The sequence below is a fragment of the Spodoptera frugiperda genome, chromosome 12 (assembly GCF_023101765.2).
Source record: "Spodoptera frugiperda isolate SF20-4 chromosome 12, AGI-APGP_CSIRO_Sfru_2.0, whole genome shotgun sequence".
Lineage (NCBI taxonomy): Eukaryota > Metazoa > Arthropoda > Insecta > Lepidoptera > Noctuidae > Spodoptera > Spodoptera frugiperda.
The window spans coordinates 9158549-9185271 of record NC_064223.1 but is presented as its reverse complement, the minus strand read 5'-3'; the positions used below and the strand labels follow the sequence as shown (position 1 = coordinate 9185271).

Sequence of the window (26723 nt, the reverse complement as noted above, 5' to 3'; positions counted from 1 at the left end):
AATTTCTCGTTCACTTTGTCATTCATAAAATGGTTTTTGTTTAGCCCAAACGAATACTTTGTTTTCTTTTCTAAATGAGTTTTTAGATGCGTTACTTTTACTTAATCAGTTGAATTACGTACCGTAATTATGCGTATTTCGTGTAGTTTTTAGATAAATAAGCAATGTTGTGGTATTATAATGTTTGAAGTGGAAATATGAGACTGCTGTCGTGGTGAATAACACCCTTGTAAATTTATTAGTAGTGTTACGAAATAGACATAATACAGGCCTCCGCGATGGGGATTATGTACGAAAAGCGGCCGCTGAAACGGCCACGGCTTGGGCCACCTGATGTATACCCTCAGGAGCCCCGCCAAAAGGAGGATGAGCTAACATCAACGAATGTAAAACATGGGTTTTCCACAACACCACAATCTAGTGATGAGTTTGGTACTGCTAGGAATTTTAATTATTCAGCATCGAAGGTGAGAATACAGATTATTTACACTTTATCCCGACACAGTACTACATAGTAGATTTATGTTGGTTTGAACAAGTAGGTCAATTGGCCTTGTATATGTATAAAAACATTATACCTACAACTTGAAGCTCTACTTTACATCATTCAGTATAATTATGCATTTTGACAATATAATCATTTGCATGGTAGGCACAGGGACTGTGGTGCATCATGTTTCACATAAAATTCCTGAGTAATAAAGAGTGGCAAACAAGTTTGTCATAGTCATTATGGCTTAGTCAACGATTTTTTTATGTTACATTAAGTACTCTTGGTATGCATTGACTTAGGGGATCTAGTATGTGGATGACATTCACTATAATTATGATTAATACAGTCTCATCCGCTGAATCTTATTAAAATCCCATGTTCAATCCCAGAACTAGCAGGGACAGTGCTAGGAAGAAGACTGATATATTAAAAGTGTATTACTGCTTTTTCTTATATGATTTTTTTAAACTAAATGTAATATTTGTCTATTTCATTGTATAATATGTTACCATATTTGTTCCTATTTGCAGATAGGGCAATTCTTTTCAAGTATACTCTCTAAAAAGGAAGAGTTAAATACACTGCCTGATTGTGGAAGGAAAAGGCAGCAGGTCAATCCTAAGGACAATTTCTGGCCTGCCACTGCTCGCACTAAGGCTCAAATTGAGGCCTGGTTCAAGGATTTAGCAGGTAAAATAATAATCTACACTTGTAATGAGTCACAATATGATCCAACTTAGATGTTTTCTTTTACTTATTATGTGGAATTATAAGTTTGTAAACACACCTATTACTATAAAAGAAAATCTTAAACAGGAGCAACATTTGTTAAAAAAACTTACTCTTGTATGGCTCTTTTTAAAAATAGTCTAGTCCTTCAGTTCTATGTGACAAAAGCATCTTCTAATTTCTTTCAAAGTTGTACTTAGTACCTTTTCTAACTACACTCTTTTAGTAATATCCATTTTCCATATTCACAGGAAGCAAGCCACTATCTCAATTGGCAAAGAAAGCACCAAACTTTAACAAGAAGGAGGAGATATTTATAACTCTGACAGAGTACCAGGTATCTATGCCCAGAGCTGCCTGGTTCATCAAGCTTAGTTCTGCTTACACCGTGGCTGTGTCTGAAGCTAAGATAAAGAAGAGACAGTTGCCTGATCCTACCACTGGTAAGTCATACTTACATTTATTAACCTTTTGAACGCCAATGGCATGAATAGATGTCATGCGCAAGCGTGCCCTGTGCGCCACCGACATCTATAGATGCCAAGAAACAGATCACAGAGAAAAACAAAATAAACACATTCGATAACATTTTGGAATCAAACTAATATTTTCAGGGTTATTTCGTTGAATTTTTATTTTTATTTTAATTTTTATTTTCGTTGCTTGGCGTGGAGGGCACAGCGTTTATGCTCTGGCGGTCAAAAGGTTAATGAAGCTTCCAAAAAGTTTCTAGCTTTTATTAATGAAGCTTCCAAAAAGTTTCTAGCTGAATGTTATGTCATGAAAACTACCCCGTTGGTCACTTGATAAGACAGAGACAGAGAACCTTTACATAACAAGGGGCCATTTTTTTTAAAGAACTGCTTGTTTGATGTGCATGTAGTGCCCTTAAAAATTGTTTTCTTTTTTGCTATTTGTTAAGCAAGATTTGTGCATAACTGGAGTCATTTGTGTAACTCTGAATCTTTGATGTTATTCATATCTGAAAATAATGACAGGCATAGGACAGATTTTGTGATCAATGACATGCCCAAAATATTGTGCTGTAAATGCCATCAATGGCAAATAAAGTTAAAATTATATATTTTATAATAACAATTAAAGTTTGGTTGTGACATTGTCTAATTTCTTACAGAGTGGACCACAACATTGATCAAGTTCCTCAAGGATCAGATACCGAAACTAGCTGAACACTACCAAAATGCAGTCCCTGGCAATGTGTCTGATAAAACACCACCTTCGCAATCTGGTAAGTTATTGGTATACAACAATTAGTTATTGTATTTAACGTTCACGAAAATTGTAGTAATAGTTTGACGAATTATCTCGACTAGTATCATATCGCGCAATACTTATGAGTATCTATGAACCCCTACCGTGTCTTGAAACCAGTCGAGTTACCAAGTCATTTTAACAGGTTGAGTACCTATCATGGGTAAGCTTTTAAAACATAATTAGTAAGACTAAGATATCTCAGGAAAGTTATAATACAAGAATTTTGTTGGCATTTTTGTAATAGTCTGTTTTGTTCCAGGCCAAGGTACTCCCAGCCACAACTCGTCAGGCAATCCGCCAGGTAGCTCCACGCCAAACTCCACTGCTTCCAACTCTATGCATTCTCCTGGAAATTCCAGTAGTAAGTATATTTAAATACATTGTTATTGACTTTTCTCAATATGTTTTGATGTTATAAAATAATAATGGTATAGGTAATTATTAATTCTCTATAGAATAATGCCTTTCACGTGAAATGTTGATTGATTTTTGTATTTCCATTTTTGCTGTAACAAAATTATTAAATTAACTACTTCCCATTTATTAGTATAAAACTCTTCCATTACTGAGTGAGAATGGCTGACTAAAGAGATGATTTCCCTAAATCCCAATACAACTAACAAATTACTCTTTTCCAGCTCTCGGTTCAGGCACGCCTGGTCCGAGTGAGAGCACAGACTGGCGGCAGGCGTTGAAGCTGTGGAACTACTGCTGCCGCCTCGCCAAGTACCTGCTGGATGAGGGACTACTGGACAGGCACGACTTCCTCACCTGGATCATTGAGCTGCTCGACAAGAGAGCACCTGACGATGGGCTGTTGAGGTAATTTTAATAAATAGACATACAAATGAAGGACTATTACTAAATTCGATGTTGTTTTAGAAGCCGAGTGAGTCTGTCTGACAAAAAATCTTATTATTTTAAAAGAAGAAACTGATATAATTTTATATTGTTGTGATGTCACTCAGTGCCGGCGTTAGGGGGCACTGGGCCGATGGCCCAGGGCGACAAAATCTGGGGGGCGCCGATGGGATCCGCAAAAACTAACACTTGATATTGCTTCCCTCAAGTGGGCGCCACAATATTTTCGCCCAGGGTATCAGTGGCCCTTACGCCGGCACTGATGTCACTATCATCCCATTTAGTAGATGATACACTACACCCACTTGTACTCAGTTGTTAGACAGATGTCGATTCTATTACTCAACGGATTTAATGCTAAATTTGAGGACCTCAAAGATGTATTTATTCTATACCTCAGCTCCACAGATTTGCCGACCACAAACGACTATCAACCTACTAAATTCCTGCATTAAGTTACATTCTTCCTTGACAGATTATTCCTACCTCTCGCGTTACAACACATGAGCGAGTTCGTTTGCTGCGAGAGTCTCTCCCGGCGGCTCGCGACCTCCTGCGCTAAGAAGGCAGCAGCTATTTGCTCGGTACTCTCTGATACTACACTGAGAGCTCTCAACCAACCCGCTGTCTTCACCAAAACTGTTGACAGGAATGCAGGTGAGAATTAATTTTATTAATCATCATCATCATTATCAGTCTGTTTCCGTCCACTGCTGGACATAGGCCTCTCCATTTTATGAATACCTAACGCTGAATCGAAGGTGGAAGTAATTTGATGTGAACTGTAGGTTAGAGTTAGACACGTGGTTGAATTGAAGGTAACTAATTAAGAACATTAGGTCTGTGTCGATACCTGGTAATGAAGTTATTAAAGAATTTAGCCTATTGCAGTATAAGTTTCGGATGCTTTTCAGTAGTTTATCATTTTATATGCTTAATAATGAAGTACTTTAGCCAATAAAACATTCGTGCGTACAGCGCGTCGCGCGCCTCAAAAAGCAGACACATCACAACAGAAGGGCTGATTCTGACCCGTAACTGTGGAATACCTAGCGGGTTACCAGGGGCTAAAGAAAAGCAAGGGTAGGAACGGGGTGGTTTCTAGTCAGCAAGAGTCTCCCTCTCGCCTCGCCCAAGGCGGAAGAAGTCATTTGATAATGTTCCCCTTAAAAAATAATAAAACATTAACTCAAAAAGCAATAACTAAAAGAACAATAATTTCACAGAAACAAACGGCGCACCAATGTCGCCAGCGGCCGAAACGCCAGCAGATGTCAAGCCAAATATATCGCAAATCAAACGAGAACCGACTCCCGTGGAGAGCCAGGGCACGCCCAATCCTAATCACTCTTTAGGCACTCCTAACCCCAGCCATTCCTTAGGGACACCTAATCCAAATCATTCCCTGGGTACGCCAAACCCTACTCAGCCGATGGACGTGCAAGTTAAGGAGGAAAGGGCCTCTCCTGCTAGGGAGACGAAGCCTGCTCTAGCTACCGTTGTAACCGCTGCCATGAATCCGGTTCAAGCCGGTTTCGGAGAGATACTCAACTGCTGTTACCATAGAGATGTTATTATACAACTCGCTACTATTCTGCAGGTAAGAAAATTTTGTTTTAATCAAATTACAAAAAAGAAGTTCAAACTGATATAATTTGAAATATCTTGACTCATAAGCACATATTGATAAAACCCTTTCCTTTTTAACTAACAGGTAATCTGCATCGAATGCCCAACGGCCATGGTGTGGTCAGGATGCGGTTCATCCTTACAAGGCTCGCCACTAGACCTCTTACCAATACCACCATCAGCATTACCAATGCCTCACATGGACACTGAAGTCACAGAGGAGCACAGAAAATTAGTCTATGAGGCGGAACAAGAAATCTCAGCCAGAAGCAAAAAGGCTGAGAGTAAATGGTGCACAGATAAATGGCAGACCAGCTCGCAAGCGCGAGTTTTGGCGGTATTAGAAGCGTTAGACAGACACTGCTTCGACAGGGTCGACCCTAACAACAATTTGGACACGCTGTATAAGGAAGTGTTTGCGAATTGTCCTCCGCCGTCAAAGGATAATAGTGACACGAAGGATCCAGAATGGGCGTGTCCGTACTCCGTGGTGCGAGTGATATGTGAGTGGGCGGTGTGTGGGGCGCGGTGGGGAGAACATCGCGCGCAAGCCGCTGCTGCTTTACTGGATCGGAGGCAGCATCACACTCTACACCATCACCATGACCACCACGCGACAGGCTCCGATGATAAAGAGTCAGTGAGCTCTGGCACTGGCATGTACAACGGCCCGCCTATATTCCAGAACTTACTACTAAGGTTCCTAGACAATGATGCTCCAGTTCTGGACGAGAGTCCCAACGCCCCGCCAGGGAACAGGCAGCAGTTTGCCAACTTAGTACATTTGTTTGGTGAGCTCATACGTCGTGATGTGTTCTCCCACGATGCCTACATGTGCACGCTCATCTCTCGCGGTGATCTGATATCTCCGACGGAGCCGACCTCGACTGGTGGCAGTAATCACACAGTGGCGCCCCCTTCCAACAGTACCAGCACTCATAACATGGATGATGATATCTTCGCTGGTATTGATCTCAAACCAAAGATGGAGGTGAGATATGTTAATCTTTATATATATAATTCTTCTGTAAGTGTGTCACTGAACTTCTCTTAAACGACTGGACCGATTTTGATGATTTTTTTTGTGTATGTTCAAGGGGATCTGAGAATGGTTTAGATTCACAATTTTGTCCGCTAGACAATGTTTTTTTTTATTAATTTTTAATTTATTATTAGTTGTTGATTTTGGAATGTTTTACATTGTATCCGATAGACGGCGCTACCATCGCAGTGTCAAATATTAATGACGTTAGATATTGTCATCACATTTGAATAATAATTTTCATCAAAATGGTCCAGAATGTTTTAGCGACGTGTAGACAGGACAACGTCTGTCGGGTCCGCTAGTATAATATATTTTTGTTGCCTACTTTAGAAAGGAACTTCTTGTAAATTGCCACTATTATGTCATCTCAAAAAAGCAACACATCCTTTCAGTAGTTTTCGAGATTTTCCTATTCAAATAGACAAGCTACATACACATCCAGAAATGTGATATATGAATTTTCTCAATATCTATCGTGTTTTGTACAGGAAAACGTCCGAATGGACCTGGACGACTCGAAGATAGATGATGACCTGGACAAGCTGCTCCAGCATATCAAGGAAGACCAGCAGAACTCTATGGATGCGCCCGACAGTCCCAAGGACCCCGGCGAGCCTTCGCACAGGTAATACAAATGTTTTGATGGGCCAAGATAGGGTGACTGACTTACTGACTGACTGTTTTATGATTATTTTAAAGTACTTCGTAGTCTGTATGTGGCGAATGTTAGTTTATAGCATGTAATACCTATTATTAAGTGTATTTATAATAATGCGCACTGAACTATAACTCCGTTTTGGTTCGCGAGTTATGTTATGTGTCCCATGTGATAGAAAGTGAATTTGCTCCTATACAGTGTTTTACTGCTGCAATTTTAGAAATTAAAAAGCTGAATTATACTTTGTCCTGGCCGGGAATCTTACCCGAGACCCTATAGTTAACGCTTGAGGTCGCTACGATACTGGATGAGGCAGAAGATGCTACGAAAGACCTATAGTTCGACCAGTCTTGAGCTTCGTGCTTTATTGTCTATCGACCAACGAGGCAGTGGAACTCCAATGAAATGCTGCCTGAATTAAGCATTTTCTTTTTATTTATGACAGCAGACGTTTTTGTTTGGTTTCTTTTTTTGTTTATTCCAATGAGAAGTAACTTCTTTGCATACGTAAATTCAGTACGTGTTACAGCGTGAACTCTCCGATGATGGGGCCGGGCGGCATGACTATACCAGGCATTCCTTCCATCAGCATGGGGCCCATGTCTGTACCAGGTATGTAGTCAAGTGTTATGCTAAAATAGTCTTTATTATTTATATCTTAAGTGTTAGTCATAGACTTATATCTTTATTATAAGTATGTATTAAAAGGATTTATTTATTTTGGATGAAAAGTAATTACTTTCTAATCTATTAGAATCCAAAACTGTCCAACCTGCGAATTATTTACTGATCATGCTAATGTTATATTTACTAACCTTATTATGATAAGTGGAAATACTCTTACGTATTCTTGGCATATAGTGCGCACAAATTTAGTTTTTTAAATTTAATTTCATTAATAAATCACTTTTGTACACTATCTTATTTTAAACAAACTATACAATGTGATAGGGGTGAGACTTCTAACCCGTTAAGGCCGAGTAGTACATCTAATTTTATCGACAAAAGTCGGGGGTCGAAGGGGTCGAATCCCCTCCCCCTAAAAATTATGGCTATTTTAATATTTTTTTTACTTTTTTTGATATCAAAGGTTGTATGCGTCGTAGAAACAAAAAAAATACGACAAACGGTAGCTAATAACCTTGGCTAACTAATTCATTACTTTTTTCATATGTTTTATAATGTTTTGGTGAGAAAAAAAAAAAAACATTTGTGAATTATTTTTACCGAAAAAATCACTGTTTTTCAATATTTTCAATTAGGGGTTCAATCCCCTCATATTATTATTTTTGTCTATAAAATTAGATGTAGTACTCAGCCTTAACGGGTTAGAAGTCCCACCCCTATCACATTGTATATTGTGGGGCAAACATTAGGATTTTCTCCTACGTCGCGAGTGCGTTCGAAACAACAATTTGTGCAGTGTTACCATTAACATTATTCACCTAGGTATCCGCACGTCGAGCGCGGCAGGGTCGAGTGGTTGCGCGGGCGGCGGTACAGTGTCCCGGCACTACCACTACACGCTGCACTTCCCGCTGCCGCCCGCCGAGCCCGAGCACACGCCGCACGACGCCAACCAGCGCCACATCCTGCTCTACGGGGTCGGCCGCGCCAGGGACGAGGCCAAACATGCTGTTAAGAAGATGACTAAAGGTATTGTTGATATATTTGTTACTACTGCTACTTTTCTTGATCTCCGTGTGATAAGTGTTGACTAAAGAACGAATAATTTGATAAAAAGCAGTGCGTTCTGATGAACCTGAATCATTATGTATGATTACTTTAATTCGTACTGTCCAAGTCATGGCAAATTCTATTTTTGTTCGAGGAGTTTCATAATGCTTGCAGTGACACTCCCACTTGTTGGCTGTGAATGTCCCACAATCCATTACTGAATTACTGTCTTTCCCTCTAAAGTTGGTTTTACATTACTAGCGGTTTTAAAGCAATTATTATACTACTACTAGAGCAACTATTAATCATTATTTTATACATGGCTTTTGTTCCAGAAATATGTAAATTATTCTCCAAGAAATTCTCAATCGACGTAGCAGAAGGCGGTAAAATAAAGAAACATTCGCGAAATGAATTCAACTTCGAAGCGGTCACCCAGAAATTCCAGGTGTGTTTCTTCAACCTTAACTGTAGCTTCTTGGTTCTTCTTTTACATTAACCGAACTATTTTTTAACATTAAGACTATTTCATTTCCAATTGAAATGCTTTATTTATTTATTACTTTTAAGGCACGTCAACAGAATAAACACCATCATTAATTAAAAACAAGATATTGATTTGTTTGTGTCCAACATATGTATAAGACGACCTTTTGAATTTGCATTAAAAAATAATAGATAGATTTATTAACAAACACTCATACAGCATGATTAAACACTGATATTAACCGTTTATAATACTTATATACAGAACACCATAATATTTAAAAAATACAAATTACATAAAATATAATAATGTTCACTATGTTCTCGTACAGGCGATGTCGATGTACGAGCAGGGCGCGGTGTCGTGGGCCGTAGGTAGCGCGGTCTGCGAGGCGCTAGCGGCGTACGCGGCCGGCGCCACCACGTACCTGCCGCAGCCTGAACACGTCGCCTTCGCACTCGATCTCATGGAGATTGCACTCAACGTGCATGGACTTATTGAGACTTGTATACAGGTTAGTTGGGAAATATTGTTAGTTCTTGTGTAGTTATTTCTGTGGGTATAAAATGTTCCTATATGTGTGTGGAAATCGTAGCACAGTTGGTACAGTCGTTTTTCAAACTATGTCAGAAAGTGTGTTTCAATTTAATTTGGTCTTTGGCTGCGCAATAATGATTTCAATATTTTTTAAGCAAACCTCTTTACTTTTACTTATTTATTATTTACTTCTATAAGGTTAAGTATGAAACCAAACATTTGTCCCTTAATTTTTATCCTTCATTCACTTTCTAGATACAGATATATAATATTGCCTCATTGCAGAGTCTTTTGCATCAATACCTTAGTTTATTTTTGTGCAAAAATAATAACAAGTTAAATAAAATGTATTTAGATCCTGAAAGAGCTATCAGAAGTGGAGAGTGCCCTGATATCTCGCGGCGCGCCCAGCAGTGGGCTAGCGGCGCCGCGCGCCTACACGTCGGCGCTCGCACTATACACCGTCGGCGCGCTCAGGAAGTACCACTCCTCGCTGCTGTGTAAGTTACATTTAAATAAACATAATGTTAATTGTAGTCTTTGTGCTCATCTATAGAAAATATCTTATAGTAGCAAAATTTGAAGAATTGAAAGGATGGTTTAGCTGTGGAAACGTTACAAATATGCTCACATTTTATAGGTCTTGCACGGCTTTCGTTCAAGCCCTATAATATATTATTGATCATTAAAGCTTAGCTAATCTGTAGCATTAAATTCTTATCATTATATAATAAATACGAATGAAATGATATAAAATCATCATTAGCCAGGAGAAACCAGTTCTGAACTTCGCCTTTATAATAGGTTTTGTTATCACTATACTTGATCCTGGAAATCACAACTAAATAAAACATAATAAATAATTTGTCCCCAGTATGCGTAGAACAGACATCAGCAGTATTCGAGCAGCTGTGTCGTCTGGTGAAGTGCGTGGTAAACCCTGGGGACTGCGGGTCTGCAGAGCGCTGTGTCCTGGCGCAGCTGCACGACCTGTACAAGGCCGCCGCGCATCTCTGCCACGCGCCGCATGCTGATACCTTCGCTAATGCATACCCTAAGATCAAGTAAGTTGATGAATAGTTTGAGAGAATGATATTCAACTTTGTTTTTAGATATTTCCCTGTCATTAAATGTTGAATTGGTACTTCTCATTAAATTACGTTTTATGGCTTGGGTTTAGTCACGTAACTTTTTGACGAGGTGAGTCGCATGATTAAGGGGCTACGATGTCGATGTGTCTTGAAATTAGTCGAATTACAGTATCTCTTGTTTTTGTAATGTAATAGGTCGGAGTTACGTGAGTAAGCTGTAAAACATTAATTAATTGAATTAGTATTTTTATTAATAATATTTACAATGTTATTTTCTTTTCAGACAAGCTCTGTATTCTCAGCTGCATCCGACACCATCCAACTATCCATACAATCCTCAATTTTTGAGTGAATTCTTCACAAACCCACGGAAAGGTAACTGTTAATTATATTGTTAAATACCTCAAACATTGATTTTTAAAGAAAATGACTCCAAAGTAATTTTAGAAAACATAAGAAAGGGTTCATTATTTATGAGAGAGATTCACAGTACTCCAAAATTTTGCAACTCACTTATTTGTAGTATAGTGTCCCTAATATAGATGGTTTATTCCGCAGGTAAAATAGAGATCGCGTGGGCGCGTCAAGTAGCCGAGTCTCCCGCGAATAGGTACAGCTTCGTGTGCTCTGCGATGCTCGCTGTTTGCCGAGAAGTTGATAATGATCGGTAAGTGGATTGATTAAAGTGGTTTTGTAACTAAAAAGTTCTCGTAATAATTACTGATATTTTAATTTTGATAGAAAGAGTTAGTAATAGAAAGTTTGTGTATATTTTTGTTACGCAACCATGTCATGATGACTGAAACGATTGGGATAAAATTTGGAATAGAGGTAGATTATGATCTGCAATAACACATAGGCTACGTTGTATCCCACAGGAATGCGGACGAAGTCGTTGAATAATCTTAATATATAATCCTTATTGTTTACAATGAACATAATATAATATGTTCATGTGTGGTGCAGCGTGAACGAGCTGGGCGTGGTGTGCGCGGAGATGACGGCGTGGTGCGCGGCGCTGGCGGCGGAGTGGCTGGGCGCGCTGGTGGCGCTGTGCGGCGCGCAGCACTACCCGGGCGCCGCGCCGCCGCCGCTCTACCCCGACCTGCTGCACCACCGCGACCTGCACGACGCCGCCGCGCACGACGCGCTCGCCGTCTTCACCTGTATTCTTGTCGGTGCGTAAATACATTAATAACTAGCTTAAATGCTCTTTAATCTGTATAAAATGTCCCTAAAGTACCTACTCTAAAAATAAATATTTTTAAATGATGATAAGAAGAAAATATGTTTTAAGTAAGCATACATTTATCTTTTGTCAGTTTTACTGCATTCAGTATGCCATAGACCTCAACAATGGATATGGTGAAACCAAAAGCATTGTTTATAAATATTGTAACAATATCTACACTATGGAATGTTTTCGTGTGACATACTAAATTAATTAATATGGTTATCGGCTTACTCACGTACTGTTTTGACGAGGAACTCGAATAGTTTCAAGCCATGCTAGAGGCTCATATTCAAGAGCAGCATTACACACGACGCGGCGATTGTCGCGCTGCTATTTCTGCTTCCTCGTCAAAACAGTACGTGAGTAAGCCGATTTAAAACTATGGAATGTATTTGTACGGAAATAACAATAAATTACCATCCAATAAATAATTACTTGACACCATTTTAATAACCCTTTCTTCCAGCGCGACACTGTTTCTCTCTGGAAGATTTCGTGCGTCACGCGGCGCTACCGTCGCTGCTGAAGGCATGCGGCGGTGGCGGGAATACGGGGAACGCGCCCAACGCGCCCTCGCCCGACACCGGCGCCCGGCTCACCTGCCATCTACTGCTCAGGCTGTTCAAAACTGTTGATACGCCGCAACCTGGTAAGCTATACGTGTATTTTTATAGGGTGGTCAATGGGCAGACAAATAACCTTAGGTATCGTAAGCAATCAGCGCCGCTTATGAACACCTATGGAATTACAAGTGCTTTGTCGACTCATTGGGAATGGGGGAGAAACTTAATAACTAAATATGTCTGTCTTTATTGAGGCCGAATTCAGAACCTCCTCCTTTTTGAGACGCCGGTTAAAAATTACAATATTTTAATGGTGGTATCTAGTTACGTGCTAACTCCCAACTTTTTGGCAAAAGAGGTGCACTGCTAAACAAAAGCCTCCCTTTTAGTGTCTTTTACGGTAAATAATCACCCATCGCTTGTATCCAATAACTACCTATGACTGACAGATGACCTCTTCCATACCACAAATTATCCTACGGTCTATCTAACCATTACACCCCTTCCCCCCCAGGGCTGTACTCGGTGTCGACGTCCCCGGGCCCGGGCGGCGCGGCGGCGGGGGTCCGCCTGTCGTGCGACCGCCATCTACTGGCCGCCGCGCACAAGAACATCGGCGTCGGACCCGTGCTGGCCACGCTTAAAGCTATACTCAGTGAGTTCAACATTATTTATTGCTCTATTTTATTTTATTTAGAACAACTTTTGCTCGGTTTTATTTAATTTTCAATAAGGTTCATTTGTTTTACTAGTGTTATGTCAGTCCTTCGTATACATGTCATGAAATTGTAGCGTACGGTGCAGCGCACTTTGCGTGCGGTTCAAAGAGCCGTCAGACCATCTCAGACGGGGTTCATAGGACTGATGCCCTATTAGATGTCGATGGTGGTCACCATATAGGTACTGCGACCTTGGCACGGAGCAGGAGTTGGAACAGGGTGGTTTATAAGAGTGACACTATTGACTCACCCATGGTGGAAAGACATTTTTTTTTTTTATTTCGACCCTCAAAAAGAACTTTATATGTATTTATATTGTTGAAAGATGGAAAATATCTTAAAACTAAAAGATCTTAATAATATTTTGCTCCTAGTGGTCGGCGATTCAACCGCCCGAGACGGTGGCAAAGCAGGCGGGAAGAAATCGTGTGAGCTATCACATATACTAGGCACTAGCGACACAGTGCCCACCGACGCACAACTAGACCTTATGTCGTAAGTACAAGGTTTAAATTACCACTTTATATTCGAGAACGTCAGGATATGTGTTTTATGAAAATACTAAATGAGTTGTAGACATACAATTTTGTGTCTTAAGGCGTTGTGCTTATGTTCAAAATTGCTTGTAAGGAAACAAAAGGCTGTCTATCAAGTTTTTTCACATTTATTCCACACAAGCAATTTTGGACCTAAGTGCATCGTATTAAGACATTTAATTGTATGTTTATTATATAAAGCACATATCTGGCGATGTACTAGTAGTAACCATTGAACATCTTGACATGATCCTTGTGTTAATTAAAAAATATTATTAATCTACTAGTTAAAACTTACACAGGTCTTCATTCCGGGAATTGAATACCCATAAACTTATTACCAAGGATCATGTAACAAAGTATAAATCATAATATTGATTCGCGATGTTTTTTTTATCCTTAGGATGGTAGATTCAGAGATGAGTGGGGGCCATAGAACTCCTAGGTTTGTTTTTTTGATATTGAGTTACACGGTTGCACATCCTACGACCACGGACTTGGCTTCACTGTGTACTGTTGTACATACTCGTACCATTCTGACATGATGTTCTATCATTGGCGTAGCTACACAACATATAAGAGAACACCCACAAGATATTTTCGTTTATTTTCAGGCGCCACGCGTACTGTTATTTAATAAAGTACATAGTAAGCGTTGAGCGTTGATTTCATTAACACACGCGCGTAAAGTTCCAAAATATCTACTAGTCTTCCGATTGCTGGTAACAGCTAGTCCTGTGATCGCGCACACTAGAGAAATTTGCTATTTTATTATTATGATAAAAATTAAATTAATGAGTATCAAAAACATGTTTAAATATCCTTCGAAAATTACCAGTCACTCTATATACATCAAAGGGCAATATACTGTAAATAATATGTACTTTCGATGAAGTAATCACCAAACATACATATTTTAACCCAAATGCCAAAAGGAAGGGTTATACGTGTAGTAAACTTTAACATACTTAATGCCCATGCCATGTTAGTATTATGTAGACTAATACAAACGTCTACAATGTATTCGACTGTTACACCACACAAATACAAAAATAACTTAGTAAGATAGCTACGCCAATGTTCACTCGCTTCGCTTCTCTTCATATTGTTTGCTCCTGGCCATCATGCTCTGCAAGGGACGTTTCGATGTGTAGTTGCTTCATCCCTGTCTGTCTATAGAGGACACTATGGTTGTAACGTTGCCCTTACTAATTCTATACCGTTTACTTACAAATATTTTATAAAAAAGATAAACATAATATAGTGTACTTCGATTCGTAACTATCGAAATGTTGTTGTTACATTAAAATGGCAATATCTGCCTATCCTCCGAAGAGTAAAAAGCTTTGCCATTTCATTTATTTATTATTTAGCCATATTTGGATACTTGTTTAAATGAATATACATGAAATAACCAGTTTTTTAGTCACCAGTAAATGTAATATAGCGATTTTATTGCGAAAATCGACGGTTAAATTCTATAATTTGGTAACCATTATTAATTATTATTACATAATATGGTAGTTTTTGTTAAAGATTATGTAATAGAAATATTTGTAAGTAAACACTAGTCCCACCTCACCGGTTGTGTCGTCCACAGGTTCACGTTTGTGTTTAACAATCGATTCTTGTGTTTCACCCTAAATGTGTACAGGTCTTCACAGCGACTCTTTAACTAATCATTTGTTATATGTATTTAGTTTGTAGCCGTCTCTAGCTAATTAAATAGCCCCCTTTTTATTTTTAAACGTGTCTTATTCTTAATTTACATAGTCTTTCATAATGTTCAAAATATATGAGAAACTATGTATTTGTTTTGATAATAGTGTTGTCTTGATATCGATTAAAAATGTCATGCCAAAATTTAATTATAAGCAGATACCATATGTTACGGGCCACCTGCTTATCTTCAAATTTTGAGACATATTACAGATATGTAATCCATATACCGATATCTTTAATCGATACAACCACAACACTATTTACAACCAACACCATAATAATACACATTTCTTAATTTATTGTAAAAAAATACCCATAAAAAGGTGTCAAGCTTCATGTGAATAAACTAAATCTCACTACATAAAACTAATCGGTTTACTTTGGCATTCTATGTTTGGGATACATGTCTGTCTACAGCAGGTCAAGTTACTCCAATCTCTCCATTGAATTTTCGACTTTATATCTAAAGCGAATAAAGTTCAAAATCTTTTTGGTGGAAAGGTGTAAGTTGATCTGCTAGTCAGTACTTGAAACGTTATTGTATTTGAATGGAGAGCCGGTAATGTTTGCAGGGGTAGCGGTGGCGTGGGTTCCACTCTCCTGGACTCCTCGCAGTCACTCTCGTCTCTAGCCCGAAGGGTCCTGGCAGAGATATGCTCTGAAGAATGGGTACTACAGAAATGCCTTCAAAACCCTGATGAGTTATACCAGCCTGATATGCTGTTGGATCCTATGTTGACTCCGAGACAGGCGCAAAGGTATGTTGGTTTATTTAACGTTTTTTTTTTTATTTTTATTATTTAGGTGTGTCCCTAAAAATACTGTTCCGTATTTGTATACAGAACAGCATTAGAAGCTACCCCAATATGTTAATCCATTATAAACTTTATTGTTTTATACTAGAATTGAAAATCACTAGATATTTCTGTTGGCTTTCTTTCTATGTCGTGTTTGACAGATTGCTCCATATGATCTGCTACCCTGAATCAGCGAGCCACACTCACCCGGACCTCGATCAGAAGACTATGATTACGAGGCTCTTGGAGGTAACAATATTTTGTTTCAATAATATAAACACACACTCATTTGTACCCGCAGCTTTCGTTCTTTGAAGATGTTTGTACAGGTTCCGCTAAAACCACTACAAAATGCATTTGTTCGATTATACCATATCATTCATTAAAATTCTCTATACCTGTTAAAGAGATTTTAACCTTAGTATCTTTTTGCTGAGCCGTCATTTTATTTTTCCATATTGACACGTTGAAGTACTATTTTGTAGTATATTTACTGAATAAACATCATTAATCAACGCATCATTGATGACGCTACATGGACAATAATGCCTAGTTAGTCTTCAAAACTTTACTTGTGGCTCTCTAAACAAGAATTTTCCCTATGTATAGAAAATATTACGTTACAAACTTACTTTTTCCCCCAGAACCTGGAACAATGGTCGCTGCGTATGTCGTGGCTGGACCTGCAGCTGATGTTCAAGCAGTTCCCCAGCGGGTCGTCGGAGCTCAGCGCCTGGCTCGACACCGTGGCGCGCGCCGTCATCAACGTCTTCCAGCAGCCCGCGCCGCCGCCGCCTGATAAAGACAGGTGCGAATTTAAACCCTATATACATTTTGTTAGGCCTTTGAATAAATAGAGATAATGGAACGTCAATTACATTCGTATACCAAACGCTTTATTTTAGTTTACATTTACCCGTTTCCTAGGGCATGGATTTATTATTTTAAAGAGAGAATATTCTTATTATTTCAATAGGCTTACTTACTATTATATGAATCTTAAACTAGTAAAAAGTGGTAAGCATTGTATATGTGGTTGAAGGTGTGCTTGTATTTGTTTTTATGCCGTTATTTCTATATCACCTAGGAAGCAGTGGCTAGCAGTGAACAGCTATTAGATAATACTTGTATGATTGAAGTTTTAATATTCGAAGATGATTCGTGATGTTAAAAAGAGTAATGATGGAGTTTCTTGCTCGTTCTTCTCCATTCGAAGCAACACTTTGGAACGAGCGCCTAGCTTCACTGACGGACAATTCAAGTTGACGTTTCAAAAGTGCCTAATTTAGGATTAATTGAAATAAATGCTTTGACTTTAATTTTATGTTGCATGGTTGTGCAGGACGGGCACGGACCGCGGCGTGGTGAGCACGAGCAAGTGGTCGGAGTCGGTGTGGCTGGTGGCGCCGCTCGTGGCCAAGCTGCCCGCCGCCGTGCAGGGACGGGTGCTCAAACAGGCCGGACAGGTATTAACACAGACTATTCAGTTTCAAATTAAATTTCCCAGAAAAATGTTATGTTCCTGCATCCTTATATTTAAACTAAAATATCTCAAATATAATTCATACTTTATCCAACTTACTTAAATGCCGTACTCAGAGACATTTAATGATTACTTAAACTATTCCTTAGTAACGATTTTGTATCGGAATCAATTGCTAAGGACTGGGTTAAGTAACCATTAAATGACTTTGAGTATGGCGGTAAACTTAATATTCCTGTCGAGTCATATTTTCCTTATTTAGATTGAGAGAATGATCGTAGATAATATATAGATTGAATGATTTCGTAGATTCTGGAGAGTGGTTGGGGCGCGGGATGCAGCGGCAACTGTTCTAGCGGCGGCGGCGGCGGAGGCAGCTCACACAGAGACTGCAAGAGTCACCAGAGTCCTAGCTATAAAGGGTGAGTCGACTACATTATTGTTATTAACTATACTTGTGTCATTTTAAACTAGTTATTTGTTTACAACGTCACCCACAATTTACGAATCTTTACAGATCACAGATACCTGAAAATAGCTCAAAACTTTTGTAATAAGCGCATTACATTGTTCTGTAGTTTTATTCGAAAAGATAGACAGATATGGAAATACTTTGTTTCAAAATGGCAAATCGGAGATCGTAAATATAACAAACATCATTTTACTGACTTCAAATAGAAAGATGAGGCGTCTGACCCTTATCTACTGGCATTATCAGCATTTCTATAACAATCTTCATGTCGGTGTCCAGGTCGGCGGGCGGCGGCAGCGGCGGCAAGCGCGGCGTGTCGGGCGGCGCGTGCGGCGGGGGCTGCGGCTGCGGCGCCGCCACCGCCGTCCGCCTCGCCAACGAGCCGCTACTGTCGCTCGTACTCACCTGTCTGCGCCACCAGGACGACCAGAAGGTAAACTACACTCTTGTTTATTGTAACAAAAATAGATTTCTAGGTTGAACTTCTAAGACTTTCAGTGACAATGGCTTTGAAATCCAGACTCATAACAGCTTTCCCCAAGAAATATCTAGATGTGTGTGGAAAAATCTTGTTACGTAGTTAAACTAATCGTTAGTTCGAATTCTGGATCTCAGTAATACGGAGTCTGGAATTAACCTTGATGAATTATTGACAATAGACTCATCCTCTATTAAATAGGCATTTGTGAAACTTTGATGTTACATTTAACATGTGCACCGCTTTTGTAAACTACATTATGGTACGTTATATTTACATTTCAACATCATAACTGAATTGGTCCCCCCCAGGAGAGCCTGCTGAGCTCGATCCACGCGCAGCTGCAGCACTACGTGACGCACGCGTGCGCCGACAGTTGGCAGGACGACGCGGCGCCCGACGCGCTACTGCTGCGGTTCTCGCTGGCCGGCGGCATGTTCGACGCCATCCGACGCTCCTACCAGCTCACGGCCGACTGGGCCGTGCTACTCACGCAGCTCGTCGCCCATCAACTCATCGATGCTTATAACAACAGGTAACTTCAATGCCAGACGAGATTGTTTTTATTTTCTGTGTGTGAATGGTTTAGGTGATGGTCCATGGTGGTCAGTTACGTCTTGCGTATTCGAGTAGTCCTGCTGTTATTGTGTCTGTGTGGTTTCAGTGGTGGTGTGCAGATGTGACTTCAAAGTGTACAGTTGCTGCTTAGCAACAAAATGAAAGTTTTGTACACAAAGCTCCTATCTTAAAGTTGAAGATCTGAGAGCTATAAAGTACTCATTAAAATAAATTACTTTTTTAGACAGTATTATACATTTCTAACTTACATTCAGCTTACAAAATGATTTCATAATGTTTGTTTTGTGACGCATTTTTCAATAATCTGCAGTTTTCTGTCGTCTGTGCCTCTAAGCACTCTTAACATACTTGGCGACGTCTTGAATCCAACTGAATACTCATGAGCATGTGTTTGGCCTTAGTTTGCGGGTTTTAAGGTTCCATTTTCAATGGGATGTGCACATCTTTGGGGCATCATCTTCATCGTCATTTTCGGGCATTAGAGGTGTGATGTTACGCTTTGTTTGAAGTTTTAAACTACAGATTTCACTTTTGAAGTGAGAAATGCTTTTTCGGAACATTCCGAATTCCTAAATGCATGAAAATGGGCACTAAGGTCGTCTTAAGTCAGTAAGACATTGACAGTTCCTTCCCTCGAAGTGGAGGAAACAGCCTTAACGGGTGTGAACTGAAAATCTTACTGCGAAAAGGCTTCGTGCAGATTGCTAAATGTTTTTGTACACGGATCTGTATATCCTTACCCCAAAAGTTTTTATTCGGGCTTATCCAAAGCCCTATAATAATAACTACGAATTTTCTCAATGCCAAAGTCTTATTTCGTGCGACTCCCATCGCACATTCAACCTGTCGAGTTTGGGTCAGAATTCTGTGCGCCGCCGACTTTCCAACAGGTTCGCCGGCAACATTGTATGGCCTGACAGACAGTGTATTTACAATAAATTAATATAGTTTGTGTCGCAGCAACCTGTTCTCCACTCTAATCGACATGCTTGCCACTCTGATACACTCGACCCTGGCGGACGGAGGAGACGACAACAATAGGAAACATTACCAGAATCTCATGAAGAAGTTGAAGAAAGAAATCGGTGATCGCCACGGACCGTCCGTGCAATGTGTGAGACAGCTACTGCCTCTGTCTAAGAATACTATCATTGAGGTAAGTGATTTATTGTTGTAATTTTTACTATGTGAGGTTTAAGTGGTGCATTTGATTTTATTTTGTGTTACGATATAATACGTTCACATTACTTTTCAATATGAATTTGAAAAGACATTACTAAAAATTACGGTAGTTTGTTAGTAATAGTACACACACGCGATGACAGTACTGATACATTTTGTAATACAAATATTATTATCAAGTTCAAAAACAACATCGCAAAATGTATGTGTGTAATTCAATTGTACGACTTACTGCCACACTCAGAGACTGATTACTTAAACTATTCCTTAGTGACGATTTTGTATCGAAAACGAATGCGAAGAAGGACTGGGTTAAGTAACCATTAAATGACTCTGAGTGCGGCGTTTAATCTCAAATAAGTTGAGTCTTCAACATGGTACGACCGACAATTATGGTCGCGCTGCCAACTGAATACTGTTATCATGTCAACGTGTGTGTGTGTACCTACTGTATAGATAATTAGTTTTGTTTAACATTCTTATTTTCTCCTTTTCGTAACTAATCCTGATCATGTACGAACTTGTCCAATCCATGTGCTGTAAATACAAATGTTCTGCAGGTCATCGCGTGCGAACCCATCGGATGTCTCGTCGACCAGAAAGGGAACAAGATCACTGGATTCGATAGTGATAAGAAACAGGTAGGATCATTATTCATTACATTATATTACAATCAACTATACCTGTATGTACTAGCAAGTAAATGTTTTTAGTTTTTTTTTTTTTGAGGGGGGAAAATCTTCCTTTGACTTCTCCCGCCTTGGGTAAGGCGAAAGGGAGTGTCAGACCTTACTGACTAAAAACCAGTGTTCCTTCTCATACTTTGAGCCCCGGTAACCTTTTACGTTGTCTGTAGTTCTGGATACAAATATGGACTCCACATATGCAGTTTACCTTAATCTCCACGCTTGGTACGCGGGTTAGAGATGGATGTCGCGTGTGTTTAAGAATTTTATATTATATTCCATCAATGTTGTTCTCAGGGTCTCCGTCTGACGGACAAGCAGCGCGTGTCGAGCTGGGAGTTGGTGGAAGGGGGGCGGAACCCCGCGCCGCTGTCCTGGGCCTGGTTCGCGGCCACCAAGATCGAGAGGAAACCACTCACTTATGAAAATGCTCACAGGTATTATTACGTTTGATATTGCATAGGTCTCTTAGTACAAAAATAATAAATATGTTATTAAAACCGTTATTCGGCTTTTCGAACATTTCTCTGAGTCTGGAATTGTACCCGGTAATAGGCTCACCCCCTATTACATGGGACTTATAACACAAATGGTGAAAAGTGGGTGCACATTGTATAGCGGCATTACGTGTCGTAATGTTCACCTCTGCCTACCCCTTCAAGGATAAAAGGCGTGACGTTGCGTCGTTATTAAAACCTGTATGTTTTGTTTCAGACTATTGAAGTACCACACTCACAGTCTCGTGAAGCCGTTGAGTTACTATCTAGAACCGTTGCCACTGCCGCCTGAAGATCTGGAAACTAATGACAGCAAACAGGTCAGTTTATGACTGTTCTCCATATCTCTACAATTATAATAATTACAATTTTAATTACTAACTTATAATGCGTTTCTAGGACAATGGCAGTCTGGACTCGAGTCCGACCGGCGCAGGGAAGGCGAGATCACGAAACGCTCCGTGCAAGAACATCAAGAAATCCAAACCTACTACTCCGGTAACTATACTGTATAATTTATTTTAATCTATGCTTTAGAATATCCTGATATTTAGTATGGAATGAGGCAGTAATCAAGCAGACGGATCTCCTAACAGTAAGCAATCGGCAAGTACGTTGCTGGGCTTTAAGGAGGAATTACGCCTTCGGTAAACTCGTTGTTAAATTACGCTGGTTTGTTTTAAATTAATAAACTGTCGATTCGTAACTGTGTGCGTACCTTTTGCTTGCTTTTCTAGTAAGAGGTTCGTTGTTTGAAACAACTTGATGAATAATGAATTATTTTACAGACAAATGGCGTCCCGGCTACGGGCGCCGCTGGTGGCGGCGTGGCTCCTGCGCCGGCGCAACAACCGCAGTTCATGCAGCAACAACAACAGTGGTTCCCGCCGCCCGGACCCGGACAGAACTATTACAACCCACCCGGTAATTTACACACACATATTCACATATTAGTTACTCCCGCGCAATTTCATCTACTCCTGTGGTAATTAATGGCATATCCAATACTAACATAAAGTTCAATTCAAACCGATAGTTGCTTTTAAATTTTCAGTTCAAATAACACTATATTTAATGACGTAATGAATCATGTTCCAGACTTTCTTATCAGCTCAACATCGTTCTATTAAATCTTCAATGCAAAAACGACTTTAGTGTCCGAATTTTACGGTTTATTTTAAGTGTAGACAATAACCTCTTATTAATTTCGCAGCGGGCGTGAGTCCCCGCAGCGTGTCGGCGGCGCCGCCGTCCAACAACCAGTCCAAGCAGGCGCTCAGCAACATGCTGCGGCAGCGGGTGCCCTTCAACCAGATGACGCAGATGCAGGTACTACTCTCAACATTACTTACTGTTTATTAGAACAACGTCAACTGATATACTAGCGAGTTTAATGTTGAAACTTATCTAATTACGTAAGATCTATGAACACATGAATGCAATAAATAATTTGTGCTTGAGTTTCAGAATGCCATTAGGGCATTAAGTCCGTCTTGTATAAAAGTGTAAAATTAAATAAATAAAATGAGAGAAGGGGTAGTGACGATTTATTGTCTACGTCACACGACAAAATGCAACATACTTGAATGAGTTCGTTTGTACGTACAGCAAAGCGGCGGATACCCCGGCGCTCCCCACGCGCGCGCCCCGTTCCCGCGACAGACCATGCGGCAGTTGCAACCCAACCAGATGGGAGCCATGCAGTCTGCGTAAGTATACCATCATCTTCCTGCCCCTGTCCCAAGTCAATGGAGCTTTTCCATTCTCACTCTAACAGACATCATCATCATTTGAGGTGATTGACACAATCTATCTCTAATAAAATGTAACATTTGTTTTTCCAGTCAAATGAATCCAATGGGCGGGATGGGCGGTATGGGTCCAATGGGACAAATGGGTGGAGTACAAATGCCGGGACAGATGGGCGGTGGTCAGATGGCGGCCGGACAGATGAGCGCGGGACAGATGGGCGCCGGGCAAATGGCGGGCGGCCAAATGGGAGGCATGGGAGGACAGATGTTCGGCGGGCAATACGGAGGCATGCAACAGGGATACGGAGGATATGGACAGCAGATGATGCAGGGTGGACAACAGCAGATGATGAACCAGGTATGATTAAAAATATAGGATAAATTCTCCCTTGTATGATCTTCATAGTATGCAAATGCAAGGCATGTCTTTATAACTCCTTCATCTTTCAGGGAATGGGCCAAAGCGTGAACCAAATGGGTCAACAAGTAAACCCGATGAGTCAAGGAGTCAACTCCATCGGTCAGAACGTAGGTCAAATGAACCAAGGCGTCGGTCAGCCAACACAGATGCCTCAGTCCATGAGCCAGATGAGCCAAAGTATGGGACAAATGGGCCAGCCTATGGGACAGATGGGCCAAATGGGACAGGGTGGCGGTATGTCCGCCATGAACAGCCAAGGCGGGTCTATGGGACCGCAAGGTGGTAACTCCATGGGTGGATTCCCTGGACAACAAACATTCCAACAGGTATTTGTCTCTTCATCATTCTTAAATTAATGTACTTAAACTACTGTAGGCTAGTTTTTTTATTAAGTATTAAAAAAAACACAGATAAAGCTATTTCCAATTTTATATGTTAATTTATTTTTTCTTTAGAACATGATGGGTGGCCGCACGAGTCAAGAAGCGTACCTAGCACAGCAGAGACAAAATGCTCGACCGCCTTACATGCAGGTTAGTACAAATACAACACAACAACAAGTCCTTTATGTATAATACCATCTGCTCAACCTATACTTATTACTTGGGTAACTAAATGAACTGTGCAATAGAAAAATAATGGAAAAGAGCTTATTAAACCAATGTTGAGCGACATTCCTTTATTATAATAGGATTTTTTTTTCAATTTTATCTTAGAACAATATTCTTCAATCGCAGCAAGCGCCGAACGTGACAATGGGCGGTATGGGCGGCCCGGCCCCGCCGTACCCGCGCGGCATGCAGAGCCAGCAGAACACGCAGTACCAGCAAATGAACCAACAGCGCATGCGGCAACAGATGCTGGCCATGCAACAGCAACAAGGGCCCCTCGTCCAACACCTGCAGAGACAACAGTACCAGCCCCCCTACTAGTCTACTGAACAACTAGAATATCTATTCCGGCTTTCACTTGCGAATAGGAACTTCAAGGAACTCTCTAAGCCTAAGCCTCGTGACACAAGGGTAAATGGCCGTACCTTTTACAATTTATAATCTTGTGGTCAGCTAATAAGTTCTATTTATTTATTTATCTATGTGTATGATGTTTTATACCAGTTCTTAATTCGCTACTTCATGATAGTTTCGTTTTCTTCAAACTTTGAGTCTGTACTCGTTATTAATGACTTTCGACAAATCAATGGTTACTAATGGTAAGCGTCCACAGGTCCGCATCGCACGCATCGGACGGATCGCTTCAAACGGATTGACTGCGTCCGTACGATGCGGGCCTGTGGACGCTTACCTTAAAATTTTAGCTGACCAATCGATTAATTTGACAGCTCTGACGTCACTATACGTCGCCGAGGCAATCCTATTCTTATTTGAAATGCAAAGTACCAAATAATTATATATCTGAAGTTATACTAGTGGGAATTTATACCAAGACTATACATATGTATTTATTTTTAGGAAGATGCATGTAGTATAAAATATCTGTGTAGGTAAGTGTACCTATACCGTAGTTTTTTAGCAGTTGCTTTGAAATTGTAGTCAGTGTTACACTCTTTGTAACAGCTAAGTTACCTAATTAGTTAAATGTTATATCTATAGTCTTGGTATATAAGGTTCTACTGTGAGAGAGAAAGCTGTTATTCGTAAAAGAAGTCGCCAGTCAACTTGACTGATAGCGGTTTTTTTCACCATTGACGGCCTTTGCACGCGACATTTTTTATATCTCTGCGTTTGTGCCACGATATTTACGCTCTTGTTTCTATATACATAGGTGCGAGAATCATGTGTATCCTGTGCTTCTTATTTGTGTTCAATGCGTGTTGATACTGCGTAATAAAAACGTCTTGTGCAAAGGCCTTCATGTACGTACATGTTGGACGATCAAGGACCAAATACATAAGAGTTTATTATCATTTCATTGAATATCTTGGACCGAATTTCTAAAACGTAAAGTCGAAAATTGCATGTTTTTTTAGTCACCATTTTTTAACACCTGTAGTTGGCAGACCAGTAAATAAAACTGGCAACCATTCATAGCATTTAACTTAAGAATTGACAAATAATTTGTTTTCAGAATTGATCTTATTCAGATCTCTTTTTACAATTGTTGAATGTGAAGTAATTCCAAATATTTGGCATGTCTTGTCTGTACATTCAATCCAATTTTGAAAATGTGATATGCCGTCCATACACGGTGATGGAAACGGCTAATTTAAGTAAAGATATTGTTAGGCTATTGGCTAGTTACTAGAGCTACACTATAGTTATCAGATTTTTTTTTGTCATCCTGAATAAATTTTCCTCTATGCCTTGCTTTCATAACTTTACTGTTTAAAGAGGCTCGTTTGTTGTTTAATTGTAGAATTCATAAGCCAATTATGATCAATTAATAATTATTTCATTAAAATGTATGTAATTAAAGTATTTTACTATTGATGGTGATTATATTGGCATCACCATAATCTATGTAATTAAAATAATGTAAGTACTTATTTGTGTTTACCAAAGATACTCCGTAAAATCATTACTTAGTTTTGTTTTCTCCATTTCTGAAACTGTAGTGTAGTTCTATGACTTCTAGCATAATAAATACATATTTTCATAGACGAACACAGGACGAGTATGACGAGAAACGTTTTAATATTTTATCAAATTATTTAAGAACAATAAAATATTGCATTGTAAATTGAATTATAAGAAACAATACAATTGTATTTATTTTTTATTAATTATAATTGAATGGTCTTAATTTATGAGTTCCTAGGTTTGTAATTATATTTTTGAGTATTTGTCCTTACGGAATCGGATTTTGTATGGTTGAATCGAGGATCTATGATTATTATGTATGCTACAAAGCAAATTGGATGTACCTTTTTTACTACATTCTAGTACAATTATATGAACTCACAACCATGAGTTAATTTGTAAATAATTTGTCATTTATGTTTATTATAAGAATAATTTAGATTATAATCTTTTGTTTTATTTAAAAATTATTTCCTTTCCTTGACTACAAACGACGGTGCTAATGGCTGCCTACCTATGAGATGAGTAAATAGCAGCAAACTACAGATAATGTTATGTTTTGAATGAGTCCCTAAGCCAGAAGT

General features: G+C 39.6%; 1 protein-coding gene across 6 annotated transcripts; it reads left to right on the top strand.

The window, feature by feature from the left end:
- Positions 1-14: 14 nt before the first annotated feature.
- On the top strand, positions 15-26586 carry LOC118262500 (mediator of RNA polymerase II transcription subunit 12). Of its 6 annotated transcripts, none has more exons than XM_050697165.1 (42): positions 15-467; positions 1024-1183; positions 1474-1665; positions 2358-2471; positions 2757-2858; positions 3136-3319; positions 3834-4015; positions 4585-4958; positions 5073-5978; positions 6521-6657; positions 7220-7302; positions 8140-8346; positions 8703-8815; positions 9186-9368; positions 9747-9891; positions 10266-10455; positions 10766-10857; positions 11041-11149; positions 11449-11660; positions 12183-12365; positions 12794-12934; positions 13373-13493; positions 13938-13979; positions 15829-16014; positions 16215-16302; positions 16698-16861; positions 17396-17519; positions 17846-17958; positions 18288-18441; positions 18798-19021; positions 20014-20221; positions 20808-20888; positions 21231-21370; positions 21648-21750; positions 21830-21928; positions 22219-22354; positions 22644-22759; positions 23039-23139; positions 23275-23539; positions 23632-23928; positions 24058-24135; positions 24340-26586. In XM_050697165.1, the coding sequence occupies exons 1-42, from the start codon at positions 279-281 to the stop codon at positions 24532-24534; spliced, it is 7233 nt and encodes a 2410-aa protein (XP_050553122.1). In that variant the 5' UTR covers positions 15-278; the 3' UTR covers positions 24535-26586. The 6 variants fall into 6 exon arrangements, with proteins under 6 accessions (XP_050553122.1, XP_050553119.1, XP_050553120.1 ...); XM_050697162.1 differs by having other exon boundaries at positions 24319-26586; XM_050697163.1 differs by having other exon boundaries at positions 7208-7302; positions 20026-20221; positions 24319-26586.
- The last annotated feature ends 137 nt before the right edge of the window (positions 26587-26723 follow it).

What these genes read in the sequence shown, in the direction of transcription:
- LOC118262500 (XM_050697161.1), top strand. Translation starts at nt 279, where the DNA reads ATGGGGATTATGTACGAAAAGCGGCCGCTGAAACGGCCACGGCTTGGG. An exon ending in TGCTCAAACAGGCCGGACAG is followed by an intron (nt 17,520 to 17,845) that starts GTATTAACACAG and finishes ATGATTTCGTAG; the next exon opens with ATTCTGGAGAGTGGTTGGGG. An exon ending in GCCACCAGGACGACCAGAAG is followed by an intron (nt 18,442 to 18,797) that starts GTAAACTACACT and finishes GGTCCCCCCCAG; the next exon opens with GAGAGCCTGCTGAGCTCGAT.